The sequence below is a fragment of the Akebia trifoliata genome, chromosome 4 (assembly GCF_017979445.1).
Source record: "Akebia trifoliata isolate Shusen 1 chromosome 4, ASM1797944v1, whole genome shotgun sequence".
NCBI lineage: Eukaryota > Viridiplantae > Streptophyta > Magnoliopsida > Ranunculales > Lardizabalaceae > Akebia > Akebia trifoliata.
The window spans coordinates 1695293-1722259 of record NC_141378.1 but is presented as its reverse complement, the minus strand read 5'-3'; the positions used below and the strand labels follow the sequence as shown (position 1 = coordinate 1722259).

Below are 26967 nucleotides of genomic sequence, written 5' to 3'. Positions count from 1 at the left end.
CTTCTTGCATATGTACCCTATGAAAGTGTGGTCCGTTACACTCCTAAAATATATCTTTGGGAGATATTGCTTTTGACCTCCATCTCTTATAATATTTTCTGTTGATCAAACAAAAAGAAGGCTCAATGGGATCCGATGGTTCAGAATTGTTTAAAGATTGATCTGATTGTTTCAAGTTATTTCATGTCCCTATTGTGGGGGATGCATCTGAATGTTGAACTTGGGTTGGTGGTGTTCGCCTGATTACATAAAATAAACCAAGTGTTGGGTTTTATTTTGGAGTTTTGTGCTCAATTAATATTTGATTGGTGCAGGTATTTGGATTTTTATTTATTTATATGTACTACTCAAGAATTGGAAACCAAGTGGTTCTAAAATAATTTCATCAGTTAATATGTTGTTGAGCTATACATATGTTGTTGTGGATGCATCTCATCTTAATTTTGTTGATGGATGCTTCATCAAGTAATCACACTTCATAACAGGTGTTGTGTTACCTGATAGGCTAATGACCCAAAATGTTTGGTCTACCTTTCCTTTTTATGGGTAACTCTTAGGTTGGATTTGAGTCCTTTTGAAAAAAACAAAAAGAAAAAAAAGATTGGGAATAGCTTTGATAATGCTAATGGTGATCTACCTGCTTAATGCTACTGTCCATGAAAGTCACTCTAGGCATAACAATTTATTTAACAACCTTCCTGTACGAGCAATAATGCCCATCAAATGGGGTTTAATTGAGTCAAGTCGTAGTGAACTAAAAGTAAAGAATTTTTGGAGAAGTACGATGTGTGTTGTTGGTGACCAATGGGGCCTATTCAAGTCATTCCTTAATGAAATAGTGACGAATTAGACAAATCTATGTGATTATTAGCAAATGGGGTTTATTCAAGCCAAGCCGTAGTGTGCTAGTAGCAAATTACGGAGTTAACGATCATTCGTTTGGTAGCAAGCATTGACCTAAACCAACTAATATATGTCATGGAATGGAGATTCACCATTTTCAAATCCTAAATTTAATCCTAGGTTTTGCAATTAACCTTCCTATTGTAAGGAGTTTTCAAAAACGAAAATGATTTTTTTTTTTTTTTTTCACTTGAAAATGTAAATTGTTCATATTATTTTACTTAATTTTGGAAATACTTTCAAAATATTTTACAATTTTAAATTAATTACCAAAATATCCAAAAAATTTAAGTTGGTGACCAAAATACTTTCTCGAAGCTTTTGTTGTTTGTGGAACTCAGAAAACACTGATTGAAGACTCATCAACTAATGATTCCAATATAAATAATGATTCAAAGAGAAGTGATTCCATAGAATCACTTTTGTAGAAAGTAGAGCTTCCCCAAACAAGGCCAAATTAACAACTACTTCGCGCGGGGGCCAGTTTTCCAAATCTTTGCCTCTCAATTAAGAAAGATGAAGATGGGGGCATTGATCATCAGAGAATTGGAAGATCAATTCGTACCCATGTTGAATAATTGTCTCAAAATGACAGAATTCAAGAAGATTCACTCCCACATTGTCAAATTCTCTCTATCTCAAAGCAACTTTTTGGCAACAAAGATGATCGATATTTGTGACATTAATGGAGAAACAGAGTATGCAAACCTACTCTTCAACCAAATCATCCAACCCAATATCTTTCTCTACAATGCAATCCTCAGAACTTATACTCACAATCACCTTTACATCCAAGCCATCACCATTTTCAAACAAATTCTAAGACACCCACAAGCGAAACCTTCCGCCTTTCCAGACAAATTCACATTCCCCATTGCCATCAAAGCCTGTTGTGGACTTTTGTGTCTTGATCTCGGTAAACAGATTCATTGCCATGTTTGTAAATTTGGGCCAATTTCAAATTCAGTGATAGATAATTCAATTGTGGATATGTATACGAAATGCGATAATTTAACCGACGCGCACAAAGTATTTGAAGAAATGAGTGATAGAGATGTAATCTCATGGAACATTATTATTTCTGGGCATGCTAGATTAGGACAGATGAGAAGGGCAAGAACAATGTTCGATTTGATGCCTTATAAGACAATTGTTTCTTGGACTACATTGATTTCTGGGTATACTCGAATTGGTTGTTACACCGATGCTTTGGATGTTTTTCGTCGGATGCAGTTGGTAGGGATGAAGCCTGATGAGATCACTATTGTCTCTATTTTGCCGGCTTGTGCACATTTAGGAGCTCTAGAGCTTGGAAAATGGATCCACATTTATTCTGAAAGAAATGGGCTTTTGCGGAAGACGTGTATATGTAATGCCCTCATTGAAATGTATGCGAAATGTGGGAGTATCGATCAAGCTTGCCAATTATTTGGACAAATGTTCGATAAAGATGTTATCTCTTGGACTACAATGATTGGAGGGCTAGCAAATCATGGGAGAGCTCGTGAAGCGATTAAACTGTTTGAAGAAATGGAGAGAGCTAAAGTGGAACCAAATGGTATAACTTTTCTCGGTCTTTTATCCGCTTGTGCCCATGCGGGTTTTCTCGCCGAAGGATTGAAGTACTTTGATTCTATGAGAAAGGACTATTTTATCGATCCAAGTGTTGAACATTACGGATGCATGGTGGATCTTCTTGGACGGTTAGGATGCATTGATCAAGCTGTTGAATTCATCGATAAGATGCCAGTTAAACCTGATTCATCGATTTGGGGATCTTTACTAAGTGCATGTAGAACTCATGGAAATCTTGAGATAGCTGTAACTGCTGTGGAGCACCTTTTAAAGCTTGAGCCTGATGACACTGGTAATTATGTCCTACTTTCGAATATTTACGCGACTCTTGGAAATTGGGATGGTGTGTCGAGGATGCGTAAACTTATGAGAAGTAGTAGAATGAAGAAAACCCCAGGATGCAGTTTAATTGAGGTGAATAATATGGTCCAAGAGTTCGTTGCTAGTGACGACTCAAAGCCAGTCTCATATGAAATATATTGTATGCTAGAGATGCTTGCTTTGGAACAGAGCAGAACCATCACCATAAGTGAATCACTTGAGGAGGATGTCTTGGCTTCAGAGTTCGGAAACCAATCTTGAACACTCGACAATACTTAATTTATCACCAAATTTTTGGGATGAGGCTTTCATGATAGTAATGATGATGATCTAGGTTCCCTTACAAGCAATTAAGCAGGATTCAAAGAATTACTAGTATTGGCTTTGATCACTCGCCTTTTTTATGTTCTTGAGTTTATGCTGCTAGAACCAATTAATGGGCAAACAATTCAATGTAACGGCGGATGGATTTATTAAAAGATTTGAAGTTGATGACGATGATATGCTAGACATAGGCGGTAAATTAGGGAGCCCAAACCTAGCAGCCTCATGCAGCCTGGAGGGGTTGGAGTGTTTTGGGTTGAAGCATGTCAGGTTGTTTTGCTCCCATGGGCGGGAATTGGTTGGTCGGAAGAGCTAAGGATGAAAGATATGGCGACTACTCTTGCGAAGCCAAAGTGTGTCAGGTTGCTCCTACATTTGATCTCAAGTCATTGAACTTCTCTATTTTGAAAGGCAAATTATCTTCACATTGTGATTGCATTGTACAAAACAGAGGGATTCACATTGAGGGAGCCTCAAAGCTTATCGAAAACAACTTAATTGCATAAGACGAATCTCCATGGACAGCATGGATGATCCTTCAATCCCTCAAAGCAAAATCGAGAAGAACTTGAAAGGAAGAAGGCCACACCCACTTCTTGTCAAAGAAGTTTGGGTCTAAAAGATCAGTCCCTTTTGTATTGATGCCAAATCGAAATTGAACTGCATTTGGAAGGAGTTAATGTCCATGGCACATGAGGTTTCTCCTGCCACATGTGAAGCATCTCCACCCATGCAACACTCGAGTTAATGGTGGAGTGGGTGAAGAGTTGGCATAGATGACTACATGGCCCCCATGTATACCCCTCAAAACTCTATGGGAAGATATTTCAGGCCCCCTTCAATCTCAAGATCATTACAAATCGTGACAATATTTTCTAGAGAAGTTTAATAATTAAAGAGACTTTTCATTTCGCCTCCTCAAAGACATTTGAAATCTTCCTTAAATTTTAGTTTTGTAAATAAAAAAAATAAAAAAAAATATAATTATTATTGTTTTTTCAGAATCCAGATCTCTTATACCTGACTAATCCTCAGAGCACATGCAGTCCCATCTCCCAACACAGACCACGTAATTTTTGGGATAAAAATCCCCATGGGTGGTCCCTATTGGTCATCTCTTCTTTATTTTATGAACCAGCTTCATTTTTCTAGTAATATAATCGAACAGGTATATTGTACAACTCTTATTCTATAACTTAATTTACAAAATCAACTCTTCTGGTGTCGGTGATAAAGAGAAATTATACACAATGAACCAATTGTTTTAAACTAATTTATTTCTGGCTTTTCTATTGTTTTCTAGCGGGTGAGTTGTGATCTGGTGGTCAAAGGCCTTCATGACGTGGGAAATTCTTTTAAAAATAGGGAAAATTACTTAAAGAACCTGACAGAAATCCCTCTTTATAATTAGTCATTGAGTTTTGGGTGATAGTTAAATAGGTAAAACTTTTTTTTTTCTTAATAGTCGTTCAATCTCATCTCAGGTTGTAATATTTTTAAAATACTTAAACTAACTATTTTTCATCTTCTTCACATAGTTAGATTTTCCAACTATGATTCCGATCATTTATTATTATTATTATTGTGAATGACTAATGAAAATGATATACTTCTAATTTTGAATATTTAGATGTATTTTTTATCTATTTCGATGATTTAAAATAAAAAAATGAAGAACGAAACTGAGATTAAAAAAAATAAATAAATATATTACAGTGTTGAGCTCAACACTTTTTATTTATTATCGAGTTCAACATTTTTATTGTCAAGCTAACCAATTTTTATTGTTGAGTTCAATAATTTTTTTAAAAAATGTCGAACTCGGCCATAAAAACGTTGAACCAAAAAATAAAAAAAATTGTGAGCTCGATGCTGGTAAAATCCACTTGTTATCGACTGAAATAGATGAAAATTTTGACTAAAAACTTGACATAACGACTTGTGTAGATGATCTCAAACCAAAAGAATCATCCTTGATTCATTTTCATTAAAAAATAAAATAATTAAAAAAAAAAAAACTCTAACTTTTTTTATAAACATCTTCAAAATGCTTGAAAATGACTTCTTCTTCATTCTCAAATTCTTTCCATCAGAATGGAGTCTTTGAAATTTGTTCCAGATGTCGGAAATCTAAATGTTTTGGATGGAAATAATGAGTTCAAATGATAAGGGTAGTTTTGACTTTTCAATCGTAAGAGTTATGTGGAGTGGGTTTAGGGACTGATTATGCATAAAAGTTTTACTAAATTGACTACTAAGAGAAGTCCTAAAACTTAAGGACAAATTAGAAAAAATTCCTTCCGCCAAGATCCTTTAAGTAATTTTTTCTTTAAAATAATAAAACTACTACTAAATGGAGGATAAATGATTGTCGCGGCCATTCTTTGGAGTTCTTTTAGATTTATAAGATTTGCCTAACTATGCTCTAATTAAGTTGACTTTTGTTTTATGGGCATTTGACATCCGTCCTACCTATAATTGATACGTGGGGTAACTGATTAGTCGATTTCCCTTACGTAGTGAACCAAACATGTTAGTCAAGGTAAGAGTTTAACTAACATAGTTAACTTGAAGTTCTTCTTATTCGTAAGGTTGGAGAGATTGAGGAAGATACGACACATAAACTAAGAATCAGATGATTAAAATGAATTTGTGCTTTTTGAACTAATGTGATCGATCCATGCTAACCAAATTAAACGGAAAGCTTTATGAAGTGGAAGTAACACCAACTATACCTTATGAAACTCAACATTGAGTAATTAAAGAGTACTTTGTTAATGAACACATTTTGAAAAATATAGGAATAATTTTCAATAGGCGACAAACCAAGTAAAAGTCACTTGATATGATTTGGACTTATTCAATAGAATTCATATACGATCGTAATTGAAAGAAATATTTAAATTGGTTTTTTTAGTAAGACCAGAGGAAGACTCAATAAATTGTTGGTTAAGGTAGTAGATCTAGATATGAATATACTCTCAATAATATTTAGCAAAAATAAAATAAATATATTCTCAATTGAAGATATGACTCTCAACATAATGAAATAAATGAATATAATTCATTTAATTGACTTTAAATCACTGGGATAATGATTTGATAATAGAGCTGTGATAAAGTGACCTCAGCAGGAACACATTGGAGACACCTTGACATGGTGGCTCAAGCATGTCAGTAGATACGTTTTACTTTTATCTCAAAGAAAACGTATCTACAGACATGTGCGCACTACCATGTCAAGATGTCTCTTGTGTGTCCCCCAGTGAGGTCCCTCAAGCATTAATCTTGATTAATAATGTTATTGATTTTCGAATTAAGCTCTTTATCCTTCAAGAAAATTTGTATCTCTAATTTATCAATCAAAGAGATTTGGAATGTAGAATCTTTCCTCTTCTCTCTTAAAGGAGTCCGAAAATTTGAAGAAACCCTTCTCATTACAAGACATGTGGCATTTTGAATTCGTTTCATGCTCTTACATATCTATCAAAATTTGAAATACCTCCTTAAAAATGTCACGTGTAACCTAATGTAGAGGTTCCTTCAAAACTTTGAATTGGGTCTAATGATTACTTTAATTTACTACTAATATGAATATGGTGTTCTAATTGAAGGTCATAATCACCAATCAGGTTGACTTTTAATTTAGCACGCAAAGAGAACCTGGAGTTGGATAACTAATCAACTACTAGAAGGACAAAATCTGAACTCGAGGGCTATTAGCTTTTGCAATTATTTGATTGGACATCATAATGTAAAATTGATTGGCACCTAATTTTGCCTATGCCAAGATTTTTAATGCAAACGTAGATAAGTAGATATTGTGTACGGATGATGGTTTAATTTTAGCATGCTTTAAGATGATTTTGGCCGAACAAAATGTTGACTAGTGGAAAATAATTTTATCTATTTGAATTTGTCCTATCGAGTCAAACAGTCAAAGAAAGCATACCAATTTTTACTGAAAATTAGGGACCCATGTCATATTTAGCTCATTAATGAAGGAGGTAATTTTAAATTTTCTTTGAAAATAAAAGTCCTCAAGAATGGTATACCGTGAAACAAAAACAAGTCAAATATTCATGGGCAGTAAAATTTGAAAATGTATTAACTTGGTTAATTTGGATAAATTGAATTATCATTATTATTATTATATGAAAAGTTTACTCCCCCCAGACAAACTCCCTCCAAACTTTCATCATGTGGCTTATGCAGAGGATCGTAGATTTTTCTTCGGGATACACAATTACACAGTCAAAGGGGGAGTTAGAGAATCACGATTTTTTTTTAAATTTTTTTATTTTTTTTAAATTTTTAAAAGAGTTAAACAAATGATAGTTTTTTAGGTTTCTTTGCCCAAATCTATTGTGGGTTCTTTGTCTTGCTCGTTTGCCATTCTTAAATCTTTCTCTTAATTCATGGTGATTAAAACCATGGATCACAGATCCATAGTTACACCTGTGAATATATTCTAATGATAAAATTCATCTTAAATTCGGTAAAGTATAAGAACTAATAACTAAGATGGTTTACTTTTGCCTCCACTCATTATCTATTTATAGATATTTAAATCATTGACGTTATTGCATGACATCTTGATTATAGAATTATTGAAAATGCTGACATTATTAGTTCCTCGAATTTCTTGTATCACCTATCTTATATGGAGGCTACATGTCGACTTGGTATTAGTTCAAATCAATTTATTCGATGTCAGATTACGTGACTATTTGAAAGGCATGTACATGTCTAACCAGAAGCTTAGGAGTTGTGTCCAATATTATTTAGGCAAATTTACCAAAACATACACCACATTTTGATTATTTATCAAAACGGTAAACTATAGCAATTAATTTCGAAAACGGTAATTTTACCATTTTCGAAATTAATAAAACGATAAAAATAGTAAAATGTAAATTTTTTTTTACCGAAAATGCCTTTTTTTATTTTTTTTTTTACTAAAATTACAAAAAAAATCCCCTCCTCTTTCATATTTCTATTTAGTATTGGGAAGATTAAAAAGAAGAGAAAGATTTAGTTGGATTTTAATTTATTTCTAAGGTTAAAATGGTAAATACATATGTAAAACAAAAAATGGTATTTTTGATAATATATATATATATATATATATATATTATTGTTTTTACTGTTTTGATAAAAAATATTAATTTCGAAAATGGTAAAATTATCATTTTCGAAATTAATTGCTACAATTTATCATTTTGATAATTAATTATTAAAATTGTACCGTTTTGATAAATTTCTCTATTATTTAAGTTCTTAGGCACTTGAACTAATACTTGATATAATTCTTTTCTTTAAGTCTTTGCAATTTGCGAAGCTGCACTTATTGACCTCTCCTCCTGTAAGTGATGCATATATGGAATAACTCTTATACACTCCAATATTAATCTATAAATTACGTATTAGTCAATTAAATATTTTGGTTGCTTGTTAAGTGAGTTTTTCTGATTTTTAAAAAAATTGGATAATTTTGGGACAGTGGGAACTTGGAGTTGGGTAGCTACCCAACTCCCAGGAGTATGGGACTTGGATTTAAATATTAGTAGGTTTAGGTGGACGCCAAAGAATCCACGTGACACATCTCTATCTCTAAACTGCTACATCTGAACGTGTCTTACAAATTAGACCACGTGGCATCTGACAAATAGGACACATTAATAATGATGCAATTCTCCTGAGGAGAACCTCCTCCCTAGCTCCCTATGTTGACCGATTAAATTTAATTGACTAAGCTCGTGGATCCAGTCCATAACGTTTCTAGGTAGGTCCACATATAGATGTTTTGAAGGCAAGTCGGTTTTCGATCGGATAAAAAAAAATGTTGATTTGGTTGGAAGATTTGTTAGTAACGAAGAATTTTTTAAAATATAATTGAAACAATCAACGCTATGATCTTAAAATATTTTGCTATATTTATTTCAACTTCAAGATTGTAAAACAAGTTTCTTAATATTTTAAAGAATAATGATTTTATAAGAAAATCCACTGTCTTACGCCCACATCACGAGAAATTATAAATCATTTGTCTCGGAATACATAACATCATAAATCTTTCTCTTGTGTATCCCGAGACAAATGATGTATAATTCTGTGATGGGCATGTATGTCAAAGGAGGCGTCATATTATCATAATTTTCTTTTAAATAGACTTTTATCTACCACATCTAGAAGGATTACAAGTTGAGATTAAGGTTTTGCTTTAATTCTTTTTAAAATATCCTTTATTATCATAAAAGTATGTTAAATTTTGATAATTAAGATTTTAATTTAAAAGAAAAATTATGCAAAAATTTTGTTTTAATTATCGATCTGGTTTTCAACATAGTGCTTGTGGTTGCAAGTGGTCTATCCTTTAAAATTTTATATTTAAGTGTGCATGCAAAATTAAAAAAATGAACGATTTAAGTCTATAAAAACTAATAGCTCATTCAAATAATTTAATTCTATTCAAATAAAAATGACTTCTATTAAACCCCAAGGGTTGGTGAGACAAGTAAGATCAAGCCTCACAAATGTGGAGGAAGAGGAGTGCACTTGCCCCTAGAATTGGTCAAACACACTAAAACCTCCAAATTCCACACACACACACAAATAAAAAACAAACCAACATTCTTATAAAATTTGATCCAACCATCAACTTGATCAATTATTTTGAGAATAATTTTTCCTTTTTTTTTTACAAGGTAAAATATTCAATTGTTAATTACAATGGAAAAAAACAGACTCATTATTTTCTACTCCTCTTTCCCTATCTCGACTTGGCATGTGATAGAACTGTAGATTTTCTTTCCTCAGGACACACAATTGTATATCCTATAAATAAATAATGTTGTGTATCTCGAGAAAGAAAATCTTCGATTTTATCACGTCACGTAGGAAGAGTAGACGGGGAGTATCTCACAGTGAGAGTCCAAAAAAAAAAATAAAAAATATTATTCAAAGAGATAATGAACCCAGTGTAGGTCCCACAGACACTGCCAAAAAAATGTACGGAAACAACCCCAATGGTCGTAAGTCTTAATCGTGATGGTGAGGTTTCTTTGGACTTGAAATGGTCATTTACTTAAATTTTAATTATTGTCACGACTTAATCATTTCTGAATATTCTGAGCATTTGTGTTTATTTGAAGTTTGAAAAAGCTGTTACCCTGGATATATGGACATGAACATTTTCTCCTCCATCTCATTCTTACCTACTCTGGGCTCCACTAGTTGCCACTTGGCAGGAAGATCCACAACCGGCCTTTATTAACTTGTTTTCGATCATAGTTTTAGTCCACATTTAGTTCCCTTAGCTTTATCACTAGTTTTTGGGGATGATTTGATAATGTGTTGGTGACGACGATAATAATTTATTAAGATTTTAAAAACTAACAATGTTTTGATTCCAAAAATTTGTTAATTTAAGTTGAGTCGATGAGTAAACTCAACAAATCATAAAAATAATAATTAATGTTATAAGGGAGGTGATCGATTTATATGATATAGATTCATCTTGGGAGGTGCATGTTGTGCAGGTCATTCTAGCTGGGCAACGTACATGGGTGAATGCATCTGGGTTGGATTTCATGTATTCAAATATTTTGTTAAGATCTCGTGCAACCTAGCTAGTTAGACATGCACACATCCAAGCATGATTTCATAGATGTGTGAATTACCATGTCGTAAGCTGAATTTGATGAATTTATGATTCTGGCTCACTGTTCATTTTAATTACAAAAACATAAACAATAATGAATTCAGAGATTTTAAAATGATAATTTCGTTAAAAATTACGAAGTTTGCAAGATAGTCACTTTAAACCTGTGAAATTGTCACCATTCACATTTTGGTAATTAAAATGAATAATGAGCTGAAATTGTAAATTCGTCAAAAGTTGATCACGTTTTCGTAAATTTTCCTTCATAGATTGTATTCATGTTGTCAAGGATGTCCATACTGAATTTCATAGATTGTACTCATATAAGGATACTGTAACCCTCCTCTTCTATCCATGCTTGGGGTTAGTATTTTCAACTAAGAGATACTATACAAACAGGTGGAAAAGTTTTTTGTCACGGCACTCACAATATTCCGGTTTGACCAATCACATTAACTCACGTGTATTGAGGGTATACCAAAATTTACAAAACTACTCATTAGGATGCACGTGTCAAGCATTGGAGAGGCTGTGAGCAAAAAAATTCTCGTAACAGGTTGAGATACTTTAATGGAGATGAATACACATGTCATAATTAAATATGCCATTTTAGACAACATTGAGAGGAGGAAGAAGATTAATTCATCAAATCTTGAATGCTATGGATATTCTTGGTTGATAAAATTGATGATGATCACTGGGGAGATGATTTTTTTTTTCGTTGCTAAGTAAGGATTTATTAGTAGTTAAAGATGTAGTAGGGTAATTCTTGAATGTCGGAAAAATCATTTTCCGAAAGAAAAAAAAAAACACACACACACACACATTTGTTGGCATTTGATCATCATCATTTTCAATCCCAGAGAAAATAAGTTTTTCCATGTGACTTCATGATAGATTCTGAACAGTTTTCCATCAAAATCAAAATTTCATGTGCAATCAAAAGTGGACAAGATCCGCCCAGAAACAACCTCAAATGTCTTTTATTTCGATAAGTTATAAAATCCTATTTTAAAAATATTTTTCTTAGTTCAATATGATCCGGGCAATATAAGTTAATTCACACAAAAAGTATTTAATAAATGAAACAGTAGAAGAACGCTGGGTTGCCTTGCTTCCCTTGGGAGGGCTTAACATGTCTATTTATAGAGTTTTGAAATTACAGGATACACATGGATTCGATATACGCACAGATCTGATTTAATAGGAAACTTCCTCACGATTCTCCTTAACAATAAATGAGACTTTGAATCAATGATTTTAATCACTATTTTCTTTTATATATATATAATATAATTTAATAGGATCCCACCCTGTTTTGCTTTGGATACTAAGTGAGCTATTTCTAAATCCTAAAATAAAGAACAGCATTTTAAAAGCATATCCAATACATGGTTTAGGAACATGTCCTTTGAGAGTACACACACACAGGTTACTTTGTAGGGTCCGTTCAGCAACAAACATTTTGGCAAAATATTTTTCAGAACATGGGTTAGAGGTTTTGGAATGGGCTGATTGTTGGTGAGAATGATCTCTACGGTGAGGAGATCATCCTCACCAAAAATCAGTCTATTCCAAAACTTCTAGTCCCAGTTTACAAGTTGAAAAATCGTGGATCGTCCATTTATTGTAAATCATTTTTGATGAGGTTAGAAATTTTGGAATGGGCTAATTTTTGGTGATGATGATCTCCTCACCTTAGAGATCATCCTCACCGAAAATCAGCCCATTCCAAAACCACTAACCTATGTTTTGAAAAATGTTTTGCCAAAATGTTTGTTGCTGAAGATTTCCCTACTTTGTAATTAAGTCAAGCCGTCCAGGTCCATCAGATCTTGGGAAATTGGGCAAGGCACCATATTTTCTTCTTGAATCATTGAAACACAAAGCAAAACTAATACTTACTTTATTCCTTTCTTAGCTGGCAACATTTGCATTGCAAGTGGTTACAATTAAAAAAAAAAAAAAAAAGAACAAGTCAGATAGATCTAAAACGTTACCCAGTGATACCTACTAGAAATTCAAAGTAGAACTCAGTCACATTTGATTGATTGATATATTTATTTATTTTTACAAGGATATCTTAATGATCTTTTGAATGGGTTTTAGCAAAGTTGAGTTGGGGAGAGAGAGGTAATTGACAAGCTATATAAAGGGGTAAGAGGGTTCCTTAAGATCATATAACCCAAAGCCAAAGCAATTTGGTTAGTAGAAGATATGGCAAGAAAGGGGCCCGATATGGCCTCACTCCTTACTACTCTTGTAGTGGTAATGGCTTCTCTTTGTTTGCCATTGGAGACAACAGCAGACTACCATTACTCATCACCACCACCCCCACCACCCAAGAAATATCCTCCTCCACATCCCTACCACTACAAGTCACCACCACCACCACCACCAGTTTATAAGTACAAGTCTCCTCCTCCTCCACCACCATACAAGAAACCCTACAAGTACAAGTCCCCACCACCACCACCACCAGTCTATAAGTACAAGTCTCCTCCTCCTCCACCACCATACAAGAAACCCTACAAGTACAAGTCCCCACCACCACCACCACCACCAGTCTATAAGTACAAGTCTCCTCCTCCTCCACCACCATACAAGAAACCCTACAAGTACAAGTCACCACCACCACCACCACCAGTCTATAAGTACAAGTCTCCTCCTCCTCCACCACCATACGAGAAACCCTACAAGTACAAGTCACCACCACCACCTGTCTACAAGTACAAGTCCCCACCACCACCACCACCAGTCTATAAGTACAAGTCTCCTCCTCCTCCACCACCATACAAGAAACCCTACAAGTACAAGTCCCCACCACCACCACCACCACCAGTCTATAAGTACAAGTCTCCTCCTCCTCCACCACCATACAAGAAACCGTACGAGTACAAGTCACCACCACCACCACCACCAGTCTACAAGTACAAGTCTCCTCCACCACCTCCTAAGTCACCACCACCACATGTCTATAAGTACAAGTCTCCACCACCACCTGTCTACAAGTCTCCTCCTCCACCACCACACAAGAAACCCTACAAGTACAAGTCACCACCACCACCACCAGTCTACAAGTACAAGTCTCCTCCACCACCACCACCTGTGTATAAGTACAAGTCACCACCACCTCCTCCTAAGTCTCCACCACCACATGTTTACAAGTACAAGTCTCCACCACCACCACCTCCTCCTCACCATTACTAAGATCTTTCTTTGAGATACAATGGTAAGCTTACTGGTTATTCTTTTTGCTAATTTAAAATATTAAAGGCTTTAGCAAATGGGCCAATGAGAGTAGTGCTCCAATATATATTAGATATCAACAAAATTTTGATCATAATTTTATCTTTTCTTGCAGGCAAGGAATCAGCTTTGGGTAGTGAAAATCAATTAAAGGAAGGATTGAAGATCTTTTTTGTTGTAGAAGAATTGCAAGAAGTCACCTAGTGTGACAATTATTGTTTAGATTTTCCTGAATAATTAAAAAAAAAAAAAAAAAAAAGGAAGTTTGATTAATCTCTTGTAATGTAACAGTCCACGTGTTTGTGCTGAGGACGATTCATATAAAATAAATGTGTTTGTGTGTGCAATTTTCAGCATTTAGTTGAGTTAAAAAATCAGCTCTCATTATTAAATTCACAAAAACTTGAATAATTTATCTTCAAAGCACTAATATTTTCATATGGATCACACGTCTGCATCGTACCCAAAGAAACGATCCCACATGGATGTAAAGCACACCATTTAAGAATAAGTCCTGATAATATGACTCGCCAGGTGGCATACCCAATTAATTCCCTGACGTGGATAAGTTTGAGAACTGTAGATTTGTATGCCTTGGGATACACAATGCCCTCAAGATTTACCTTTTGTGGTGAAGTGCAATCGTGTCCCGAGGCGTACAGATCTACAATTCTCGAATTTGTCCACATCAGGGAGTTGATTGAGTATACCACGTGGGGAATCATATTATTACGACTCTTTAAGAATTCTGTATGCCTCGGGATATAGGGTTCCCTTGGGATACAATTTTTTATGGGGAAGAGCAATCGTGTATCCCAAGGTGTACAGATCTACGATTTCCAAGCTTGTCATGTCTGAAAGTCTATTATTGAGTATGCCACCCGGTGAGTCATATCATCACGACTCATTGTTATATTAAAAAATAATTTTCACCGGATGAAGCCAATTTGATTCATCAAAAAAAACTTTTCATTTTCAGGAAATAAATAATAATAAAAAATCTATGATACTTTGAAGAGATTGCAAACACCCTAACTGGGGGTTTACATTTTACATAGAGAATAATAAGAAGATAAAAATCATAAGTAAATTTTAATTTTTAACTAAAAAAGATAATTTAATTTATTACTAATAACTAATAACTAATAGAAGAATGATTTAGAACTATCCCTCCACATTTTTTTTTGGTAAATATTTGAGATAGAGATGTTTTCAAATGGTTGAGATGCATCCGTTGACCTGAGTCTTTAATAGACTAAAGAAAAATGGCTTAAACGCCAGCCAAAATCCCTTGATTTTTCTACCGAAACCTGTTCATCTTCAACCTCAAAATTTTATATCTCCTTCAATAAGGCTGACTAGATTAAAAATAATTTACTATGAAGGCTGAAGAGCTTGAAGATGCTTGATTCTGGAAGAAAAATCTAAGGATTTTAGGTAGTGATTGAAAATGAGAGCATTTAGGCGAGGTCAAGGGTTGTTATCAGTTTTAAAACATAATTTCAATAAAGACGATGAAATAGACTATATTTTATGTTATACATTAAGAATATCCATGGCACAATATTTTTGACTGATCACAACAAATTATATGCAGTTTGTACATACAAAAACAAAAGAAATAAAAATAAATAAATAAATGAAAACAAAACAAATTGATCCCATGGTTAGAAACTCGTGATCAATATGTATTTTACTCAAATTACTGGCATAACCAAAATTTTAAAGATATTTATCAAAAGGATCTTATACCCATTTTGGTATTTATTTATTTTTGTCAGAATGAATTTCTATATGGAAATTAAACTCCTGATCACCCTCACTTATCTAATGCGTGTGATGTGTGAGCATTGCACATGCTTGGGGTGAGATCCATATGCCTTGGCTCTTCTAGTCCCCTACCAACCCTTCCTAAAAACAAAAAAAACTGAATAAAGCATTCCATCCTTATTTTTACACATAAATAAATCTTAAACTTTAAATATAGGGGCTGTTCATAGAACATATGTAAAAATAATGGTTTTTCAAAATGTGGGTTCGAGGTTTTGGATTGAGCTGATTTTTTGCGAGGATGGTCACTATGATAAGAAGATCATTCTCACAAAAAATCAGCTCAAACTGAAACTTCTAAATCCATCAAAAGTGATTTACAAAATTATTAGTAAAAATTAACAAAAAATCGACGATCCACATTCTAAATAACTTTTATTGGGATTAGAAGTTTCAAATTGGACTGATTTTTTTTTTCAGATAATCATCCCATCATAGAGATCATCATCACAAAAAATCAGCTCAATCTGAAATTTCTAACCCATATTTTAAAATTTTATTAATGTTACATTATTTTTACATATGTCCCTTGATCCGTTCTGATTTAAATTGAGGTTCACAAGGAGGTTAAAATAGTAAAATTGTAAGTATCCATTTTGATAAAAAATAATTAAGGCAAATGATTTATTGGACAAATATTTTAAATTTTTGTGTGGGCTGGTAATTTCGTCAAGAAAAATGCCCGTTTTCGTAATTTCTTAACAAATATTAAAAAGTGGTAATAAGTAGTAACGCTATTTGCATGCATGTAAAAGATGACTTCCAACTTCAACAACCAGACAGAGACAGGGGATGTTTCCATCCCCTCAAAGCACGTGCTAAAAAATTATGTGGTTTTGTAGTGTAGTGGGTGATCGAAAACGCATCTCTGATCAAGGACCCATGTTTGCTGGCCCATTTCATGGGAACAAGACCAACCCACGCCTCTCTGATCTAGGTCACAAATTTGTTGTATTGTTAGATACAAAAGGTTGATCAGTTAGATGCCTTCTAAATACTTTTTGGGGTCCACCAATCTCCTCAATTCTAACATTTTATATTCCTCCCCCATCCCCTTCTTTTAAGGATATGGTTTAAATATCATGAAATTATGGGATCTAATTAAATGTCCAACAAAATCATTTTTCTTGATAGCACAGAGGTTGGAATAATTGGATCAGTTTAGCTGGACTGATTTACATTTTTTTAATAAAAATTTACAATACATATGTTATTTTATTATAAAGTACTACTTTCATGTATATTATATTCATAGATGGATGGTATCTAACATGTATTATCAAGATTTATTATAACCCCTAATGATTTTTAGTGAGATATCCAAGATCACGCCTCATGAAGCAAGGGTCTCGGATTAATTTGAATCATCCCTTAGAGGCCACCTTTAAGATTTATACCATAAATTACTTGGTGCATGTGGGGAGAAAAGACTTCACATATCCTGAGGATTAGTCGGGTATTCTAAGAGGACTGGATACCTTCCCCCCTTCCTTTCCCTAAAAAATTGATTTTTATTTAAGATTTCAGAAAAAAAAAAATTTATTATTATAATTATCTCATTGTATATTTAAACGGTTTACTTATGGTCCACTAAGGTAATTTATTCATGAAACCCTTCTAATTCTATGCTCAAGTGCGATTTATCTGAAAAATGAGTATGGAAGCTAACGTTTCAAAATGTTTCTAGCTTTTCATACTATGAACATCTAGTGTTTTAGGATCTCATATTTTGTGTATCTTTAGATGATGTCGCTCTTGCACAGATCGTAAACATTAACATGTGAGCCTTAATAGGAAAAAACAATAGATGAGACTCCTATCATGATACAAAATAATTTTTTACTCCCACATACATAAGAATATATGTGTAAACATTAACATGTGGCCCTAAAGGATAAAGGAGGTGCCTTAATCAAACAGGAAAATAAAATATTGTTCAAGATTTCTGTACATTTTAATGAAAGTATGGGTATTGTCTCATCCCAGCATTACCACCAAAAGAGGAGAAGAAAAAAATATATTTAAAAATGGGGGCATGATGGGCTCCGGTTGGTCGAGATGTATAGATACAAAACTTGATTAATGCATATAAGTTTGAAAAGTCTGTAAGATGAAGAAAATGGGGTACTCAACCTAACTCTATCTTAATATAAAAGGACATGACAGCTTCTTTGTAGAATTTGATTTAATTTAAGAGAAAAAGCCAATAAATATGTCTGGAATTCCGACTTTTCTTTGTTTCTTTGTATGACTGTTGGTTCCATGCATTGAAGAGTTCAGCTAAAATGAATAGTTTTGCCTTCTTGGACCACTTGCGCTGCAGTATGTGAAAAGGACTTTTGTGGCTACAGTTGGAAATGGGAGATAGAAATATGTTGACTAAAAAAATTTGGTATATAGAATCAAACCTGCAAGTTGAATTAAAAGAGAGAAAAATAATAGATTTATCATTAAGTTTAAATGAATCTAATTAACCCCACCAACCCAATAATATACAAATTAACTTTATTTATAGGAAATTATTCGATAGAAATGTCTCTTGATCTGACATTTTCTTGGATCTAGAAATCAGAATTAAAAATGAGTTTCTTTTGAGTAGATAACTCTAAGTGCATGTGTGCATTGATTGAAGAATTGAATGAGATGATTTCAAGATTTTTATGTGTTCAAGTTAAATTAATCAACCCATTGGACCTTTTATTAATGGGTTTGCTTTGCTCTTGAACATGGAGGATCTAATGTACTTCAAAATGGATCCAATCAACTAACCAGGTCCGAACTTGTACCCTACCTGTAAATATCTATTGGTTAATCTCATTCTTTTATCAATATTATTTGTACTCTTACGTGGGTTTTGGATCCATGTAAATAGAATATATAGTGTCGGCAGATCAGTACAGTTAAAACTAGTTAGTCTTGTGCTCTCAAGTCTTCCTACCGAGTCATATTTTAACTTTAGTTTAGGTTTAAAAAAGCCGTTAATTGACTTATGAAGAAACATGAAATCCCAGCCATTAAAACATGTAATCTAACGATTGGGAAAAAAACATGAGTCAATGGGATTTTGTATTTTAGCCGTAGGGATTTATTGTTTTTTCATGAGTCAACGCATCCCAACCCTTAACAAATGCTTAAGGGATAATTTTTATTTATTTATTTTCATAATTTAAGGGATGATATATATTAGAATCATGATAATAAGACACTCCCCTAATCATAGAACCGTAGATCAAATGCCTTAGGATACATAAGAAAAATATTTATGATTTTGCTTATCTCGAGACATATGATCTACGATTTTTTGATGGGGGCATAACGGACGTTTGTTAGAAGGGGGTGTCATATTATCACGGCCTATATATATTATCACCCATCACTCAAATGGTCCTACTTAGAAAACCGCCATAACCCATTTGTAGTGACTTCTTACTCTCTATTTTTGTTATTTCCCATGGGATCTATATTAATTTCATGTTGGAATATCTAATTTTACAATGGATTTTAGGTATATTATTGGAGATAACCCTTTTTATTTTTGAAGTATGACAAATTGGTTTAAAATTTTCTTACAATGATATTCAAAGCAAAGACAATTCATTGTATAGTTGGATCATCTAACATGATATCTCTCGACATTTCGGCGATAGAAAATTGGGAGCTTTCTATCTTTATCTAATTAATTCCGTATAGAATTATAAGTCTTTCTTATTCCTCGTACTTTTAATTTTCACTGGGGAATATAAGCATAAATAGAACCCCAATCATACTAGAAATTCTCCTATCAAGATTTGTAATAATCTCGTACTATTATTGTATCTTTACTTAACTATATTTTGATCGATAAATTTATCCTTAAAGAGTTTAGTAACTCGATGTTATCAGGATTTGAACCCAGGTTTGTGGTATCATCACCCAAAGACTATCAATTAAGTTAGGTGGCACTTGAATTTTTCCTTAACTATACAGATCACTTGGTTGTATTTAATCGAGTGGTTAAGGTTGCCATGTGTCACTTTAGTTGAGACATATTCTAGATTTAGGAGATTTGACACGTAGGTGTTTCTGGCTGCACTCTCTCATTCGTCGAATGAGCTATACTTACTAACTATCAATCTAATACATGTGTGATGTGTCCACGTGATTTTATCCTATTGATTAATGTCATCAAACATAATTATGGGACCATAATATCCATATGAATCCCAAAAGAATGGGAATTTTTGCAAAAGAGGAAAAAAAATATAAATATTTTTCAAAAAAAAAAATCTTCAAAACATTTTCAAAAGGGACGAAATCAAACTACTGGATCAGTGTTAATCTAGACCATTCATTGTCCAAAAAGATCAGTCAAATTTCAAGAGGATCTTTTCCCCCCTAAATTGTTCCGTAGGAATCTAGATTTAAATTCTGGGTTGATGTGAATCTCGACCATTTTAAGGGCTGGTTCGTTGGTTGAACAGATCAGTCATTAATCTAGTCTAATTTATGGGCAGGTTCATTGGTTCACCGATTCAAAGTGTCAGTTCAGTCAAGATTCCCGCAATAATTTACGATAATCGCAATAATTTGCGGTTTACCTCTCCAACAGCTGTCCAATAACAATGGTCAATTGTGACAACCACCTATTTATTTATTTATTTATTATATACGAGAGAATCTAAATTTTCCAGATAACTTCATTTATTTTTTCTTGTCGAAGAAACTAAACGAAATATACGAACAGAAAAATAAAATAAAAACTTCTCTAGGAAAATTAGAAAACATATAACAGCCAGGCGGCTAAGAGCCAACGTGGAGATGCCAAAGCTCCCCATCGATGTGAAATCTGGGGGAATATCGATTTGTAAGAGAGTGGATCCTCTGTAACAATTGTTCTACAGTCCATAAAACATTACATTCAAGAAAAATAACAACACAACCTTATTGGATTCATGTTTTAGGTCAGATTTGAGTTTTTTTTTTTTATCAAAATAAATTTCTTTTTCTTCCTTTGCCTAAATAAGTGTTTGAAAATGAATGATTAACTGTACTATATCTAAACGATTGGAGATTTGCGGTAAATGAGACTCTTTCACTTGATACAAAGATTTCAAAACTTGGTTTGATGTTACGTCTCATCTATAGACAAGACAAATCTTCTAACTCTATTTAGAATGATAGATTTACATATATTAGAAAATATTTAATCATAAAATCACTTTTTTTTTTATTTAATAACTATTTAAATTTAAAAAAAATAATTATTATAATAAAAATCTATAAAATCCCAATTGACTTGGATGAGTTTTATTAATTTGACTAAGAATTTTTAAAATATGTCCGAGATATCTCATTTTTCTTATGAAATGATATGAATGTTAAGACACCTAATATATACGTATCATTGTTGAACGAGACTGAGATGACTCTGGACGAATAATCTCAATCTTAGACTAGATTTAAAGCCATGCTTGACATCATGTGACCACTAAATATATAATTCTCTCTCTCTTTCTCCACCCTCCCAAGCCATAGCCATCTAAACAAAAACAAAACACATACCATGATGTGTTATTATGTTACATTTTGATCCCTTTCCACTCATCCATACAAATTAAATTGACATGGTACTTGCCAACAACTAGAACATACGGTTAATTGTTAATTGTTAGTATTTGCCAAATCCAAGGAAATTGTTTTTCCTATAAGCCAATAAATTAAAGGTGTACTCCTTTGCGACTGTAGTTAGGCTCAAATAAATTTTCTTGTTCAATCAAACACCGATCAATCATACATGTACACCATTACATGTCTTTTGTTACAGTTTTAATTGAGTTTATAGGCGAATCAAATTGAATCAACTTTAAAAAATAGATTTTAAGTGCAATGTGGTTAGGGGACGTGGGATAATTAACACAAGAATAGTTAACAAATGAGATTTAATTAATTTGGATCAACAATTTGAGTATCTAAATTACATTTTTCTAATTGGAATCATGTTTTATTTTGGAAACTAATTAGTGAACTATTCATTAATTATACCAATTACACTTAATAATGTTTTTATTCTAAATTCCAAAACATGTCCCTTGAGAGAGAGAGATAGGGAAAGACTTGCAGGTCAAGCCGCCCGGACCCTCAGATCTATGAAAATTAGGCAATGCGCCACATTTTCTCCTAGAATTATTGAAAAATAATTAATACTTAAATTACTTTATTCCTTCCTAATTTGCTGTCAACATTTGCATTGCAATTTGCAAGTGGCTACAATTAAACAAAAGTACAAGTCAAATTGATCTAAGATATCACCCAAAGATATATAGTACAGATTCAAAACTATTATAGAATTCAGTCAAATTTGATATTTGTTTTAGGATGATGAAGGGTTTTACCAAGTTGAAGGGTTTTACCAAGTTGAGTTAGGTTGAGAGAGGTAAATTAATTTGAAAGCTATATATAGAGGCAAGAGGTTTCCTTAAGATCATATAACCCAAAGCCAAAGCAATTTGGTTAGTAGAAGATATGGCAAGAAAGGGGCTCTCAATGGCCTCACTCACTATTCTTGTAGTGGTGATGGTTTCTCTAAGTCTTCCATTAGAGAGCACAGCTAACTACCATTACACTTCACCACCACCACCTCCATCACCTAAGAAATCTCCTCCTCCTCATCCCTACCATTACAAATCACCACCACCACCACCACCAGTTTATAAGTACAAGTCACCACCTCCACCTCCCAAGTCTCCACCACCACCTATCTACAAGTACAAGTCACCACCTCCACCTCCCAAGTCTCCACCACCACCTATCTATAAGTACAAGTCACCACCACCACCTCCCAAGTCTCCACCACCACCTGTCTACAAGTACAAGTCTCCACCACCACCTCCTAAGTCTCCTCCACCACCTGTATACAAGTACAAGTCTCCACCACCACCAGTCTACAAGTACAAGTCTCCACCACCACCACCACCTGTATACAAGTCACCACCACCACCAGTCTACAAGTACAAGTCTCCTCCACCACCTCCTAAGTCTCCTCCACCACCTGTATACAAGTACAAGTCTCCACCACCACCTCCCAAATCTCCTCCACCACCTGTCTACAAGTACAAGTCTCCTCCACCACCTCCCAAGTCACCACCACCACCTGTCTACAAGTACAAGTCACCACCACCACCGCCTAAGTCTCCTCCACCACCAGTGTACAAGTACAAGTCTCCACCACCACCACCTCCTGTCTACAAGTACAAGTCTCCACCACCTCCTCACCACTACTGAGAAGTACTTTCTTTTAGAGACAATGGTAAGCGTATGCTGCTCATCCTTTTAGCTAACTTTAAATATTTAAGGTTTTTAACAAACGGGCCACTGAAAGTAGCCCAATATATCAGGTATGAACACAATTTTGATCATAATTATATCTTTCTCTTGCAGGCAAGGAGACATCAGTGAAAATCGAATAAAAGAAAGTGTTGAAGATCGTTGTTGCAGTATAAGAATTGCAAGTCTAGATCTCCTAATGTGACTATTGTTGTTTAGATATTCCTTAATGAAAATCATAATAAGTAAAAAAGGAAAATGAAGTTTGATCAATTCTCGTGTAATATTGTAATGGTCCACGGTTTGTACCGACGACTATTCATATTCAATAAGTGTACGTGTGCTGCAATTTCTGACATTTAATCTATTAAAAATGTTGGATTAAATGATTGAATTCTCCTTACATTTATTTGAAACAATAATATTTACCATATGTATGAGATTTGGTTGCATGCATGGACACAATTAGGACCACGTACCTTTATCGTTAACCGTCCATATGACATCCAAAAAAAAAATAAGGAAAATGCTGAAATGACATAAATGGATAAGGAAAATGCTGAAATGACATAAATGGAGATACAAGGGTGACAAAAATGATGTGGTGGCCTGTACATAACTGCGTTTTACTCGTATCTCATGGAAAAGAATCTATGGTAATGTGCACAACACCCAGGGGTGAAGTCAGGATATTCTTGAAGTGGGAGCAAACTATGGTTAGTTGAATAGTTGAAGAACTTGAATGATGCGAAAATTATTTGTACTGGAAAATATGATTAGAGAGAGGTGAGGGAGTGGGGGCAAATGGGGCATGTAATTAGTTGAAAATATATAGGTGTCTCAAAGTTCTGTGGGGGCAATTGCCCCCACCAGCTCCTTACTAGCTCCGCCCCTGACGACACCACAAGTTTTTATCACCCTTGTGTCTCCCTTTGTGTCACCCCAGCACAACTCAAAAAATAATCTGGGTGCAATATGAACGTAGAGCAATAATTTAATTTGTGAGTTGACTGGCGCTGTCTATATATTTTTGAAGTCTTAAATTGACCAGACAAAAGTTGATTTTTTTTTTTTACTTTCTTTTAAGAATAATGATGAATGCAGGCAATTGGGTAATGGCTAATGTGGCAAAAGCACAGAATCACACATCTTTTTTCTATGAAAAAGATCTATGATTTGGTGCACTTGCCATGCTAGTCGCTTACCAAAACTGCATACATTCATCACGACTCTTCTTCAAAAGTCATAACGTATCATTTAGGCCAACACAACAGTCCACTTGACCCAAATCAAATCAAGTGACAGACCCTCGAGAATCTGATTATTAAGTCGATTTTAGTTTACAACTCAATCAATCCATAACAATAAAAAAAATTGGCAATTTTAATGTGGAAGTTGGGGTATGTTGGTCACACAGCTAAATAGAAATATATCATATGTTTGGTGCGAAAAACAATAAAATAAGCCTCATTTTGAAAATTCATAGATGATACGGAGCAACATGAAAAAAAAGATGGTATCCCAATAGAGATTTTTTAATTGCCAAAAAAGATTTGACTTTTCTTGAAAAATCAAGGTTTTTATCTTTTTTCCTCGCAATGATCATATTTGCCAAGATATATCTACCTAGTTTGATTTTTAGGATTATACATTTTAAAATATATATAATTAATTGAACTTAGTATTTTTTTTTTCCTTTGTGCTATTGGCGCCCATCATATACACTCTTGATGCCTATTTATGTGGTATATTAAAAAAAAAAGTACGTATATATTCTTATCTAATTATTCTCTACGCCCACCATCTTCTCTATTTATTCTATCGAATGAAAGCCCTACCATCTCACCAAGGGCAGAGCTAGTAAGCTAGTGGGGGCAATTGCCCCCATAGAACTTTGGGACACCGCTATATTTTCAACTAATTAAATGCCCCATTTATCCCCACTCCCTCACCTCCCTCCAATTTTTGCCCCCACCCCCTTCCCTTCAATTTTTTGTTGATGATATTGCCTCTTGATTGGACCTTCTCATATACTAATTGGAAATGACCTATATATCATTTTTTCCAACTTCTAACCAAAATCCTCTGAATTTATCCCTAAAATCATTCATCTTCAAGTTCTTCAACTATACAACTAATCATAGTTTGCCCTCACTATAAGAAAATCTTGGCTCCGCCCCTACAACTCACCATCTTCTCTATCCATTCTCTCCTTCTTCACTCTCTCTCTTTCTCTCTAGATCTACATCTAAAAATGTTGAACAAGAATTTTAATTTTCAAAGAGAGTTTCAAATTTAATCAATAGTCTTTTCATTCTTTAGTTTTACTTTATATATATATATAGGGTCCCGTTCAGCACCCTAAGTTTTACCACACACTTAACAAACGTGTTTTGTCTTACATGGGTTAGAAGTTTTGGAATGGGCTGATTTTTGGTGAGGATGATCTCTATGGTGAGGAGATCATCCTCACCAAAAATCAGCTCATTCCAAAACTTCTAACCCCATAAAAAATGGTTATAAAAAATGGACGGTCCACGATTTTTCAATGTGTAAACATGGGGCTAAACATTTCGGAATGGGCTGATTTTTGGGGAGGATGATCTTCTAATCATAGAGATCATCCTCACCAAAAATCAGCCCATTCCAAAACTTCTAACCCATGTAGGACAAAAAATGTTGTTAAAGTGTGTGGTAAAACTTGGGTGCTGAACATTTCCCATATATATATATATATATATATATATAGGATGGTGTTTTTACGACCCATATTACGACTCACAATGCGACACACCGTTTGTCTTATATGGGCAAAAATGTTTGGAATGAGCTGATTTTTTTGTGAGGATGATCTCTGTGATGAGGGGGTCATCCTGGCACAAAATCATCCCATTCCAAAACTTCTAACCCCATCAAAATTAATTTACAAAAATTGGACGGTCTAAAATTTTTCAACTTGTAAACATGGGGTTAGAAGTTTCATAATGAGCTGATTTTTGGCAAGGATGATCCCCTTACCATAGAGATCATCCTCACAAAAAATCAGCCCATTCCAAACATTTTTGCCCATATAAGACAAAACGGTGTGTCGCAATGTGAGTCGTAATGTAAGTCTACGGAACCCGACCCATATATATATATTATATATATATATATATATCTATATATATATATATTATATATATATATATATATATCTTAATACCTCAAAAATCAATCAAGTCAAAGTCATTCATATGAAAAAAAATTGTGTGTGAAACCAATTTGGTATGCTAGCACCGAATCATTATTGTAAGGTTCAATTGATACCTATCGATCCTACGCATAAGAATTTGGCGATGCCACATCGAATTGAAAATTTACATGAGAAAATTTTATTTGGCAAGTACTTATGAAATTCGTTTGATAACACTTATTGAACATAATTTTCTCGTACAAATCTTTGTGTTTGGTATGCCAATGTATATCGAATTAGTTAAAAAAAAAATTAATTTTGAACTTATCGAAATTCATTAAGTGATTTTTAAGAATTTTAGTAAATCTTCATATTTGGCATATCTGTCAGTATATATGGAGTTGATTGTATAATGTTGAATAGGAACTCATCGAATCAGCTAAAATAAATTCGATTTTGAATTTATCAAAATTCGTTCGGTGACTTTTAAGAATTTTAGTAAATGGACATAAAGAGCATGATAATAAAAAATTAGGTAGTAGGGTTCAGATTTAATTGAAAAATTGGACTGGCTTGATAATTTCGTCAAAAAAAAATGACCTCTTTCGTACTTTTTCATCAATTG

At 33.8% G+C, this 26967-nt stretch overlaps 2 protein-coding genes and 2 long non-coding RNA genes across 5 annotated transcripts; 2 read left to right on the top strand and 2 right to left on the bottom strand.

The window, feature by feature from the left end:
* Positions 1-51: 51 nt before the first annotated feature.
* MEF21 (mitochondrial editing factor 21) lies at positions 52-4173 on the top strand. The gene has a single exon (XM_086438193.1). It carries the CDS (start codon positions 1420-1422, stop codon positions 3058-3060), a length of 1641 nt encoding a protein of 546 aa, XP_086294319.1. The 5' UTR covers positions 52-1419; the 3' UTR covers positions 3061-4173.
* An 8780-nt stretch (positions 4174-12953) lies between these two features.
* Positions 12954-23553, top strand: LOC147402828 (uncharacterized). 2 transcript variants are annotated; one of them, XM_086438192.1, is made up of 4 exons: positions 12954-13505; positions 13536-13617; positions 22702-23150; positions 23282-23553. In XM_086438192.1, the coding sequence occupies exons 1-3, from the start codon at positions 13004-13006 to the stop codon at positions 23123-23125; spliced, it is 1008 nt and encodes a 335-aa protein (XP_086294318.1). In that variant the 5' UTR covers positions 12954-13003; the 3' UTR covers positions 23126-23150; positions 23282-23553. The 2 variants fall into 2 exon arrangements, with proteins under 2 accessions (XP_086294318.1, XP_086294317.1); XM_086438191.1 differs by having other exon boundaries at positions 12954-13617.
* LOC147402830 (uncharacterized) lies at positions 13204-14106 on the bottom strand. Its single transcript, XR_015177343.1, has 3 exons — positions 13974-14106; positions 13848-13919; positions 13204-13505 (listed from the first exon to the last, which is right to left on the bottom strand). It is a non-coding gene; the product is annotated as an uncharacterized LOC147402830 (long non-coding RNA).
* On the bottom strand, positions 22443-22924 carry LOC147402829 (uncharacterized). Its single transcript, XR_015177342.1, has 2 exons — positions 22812-22924; positions 22443-22730 (listed from the first exon to the last, which is right to left on the bottom strand). It is a non-coding gene; the product is annotated as an uncharacterized LOC147402829 (long non-coding RNA).
* Positions 23554-26967: the final 3414 nt, after the last annotated feature.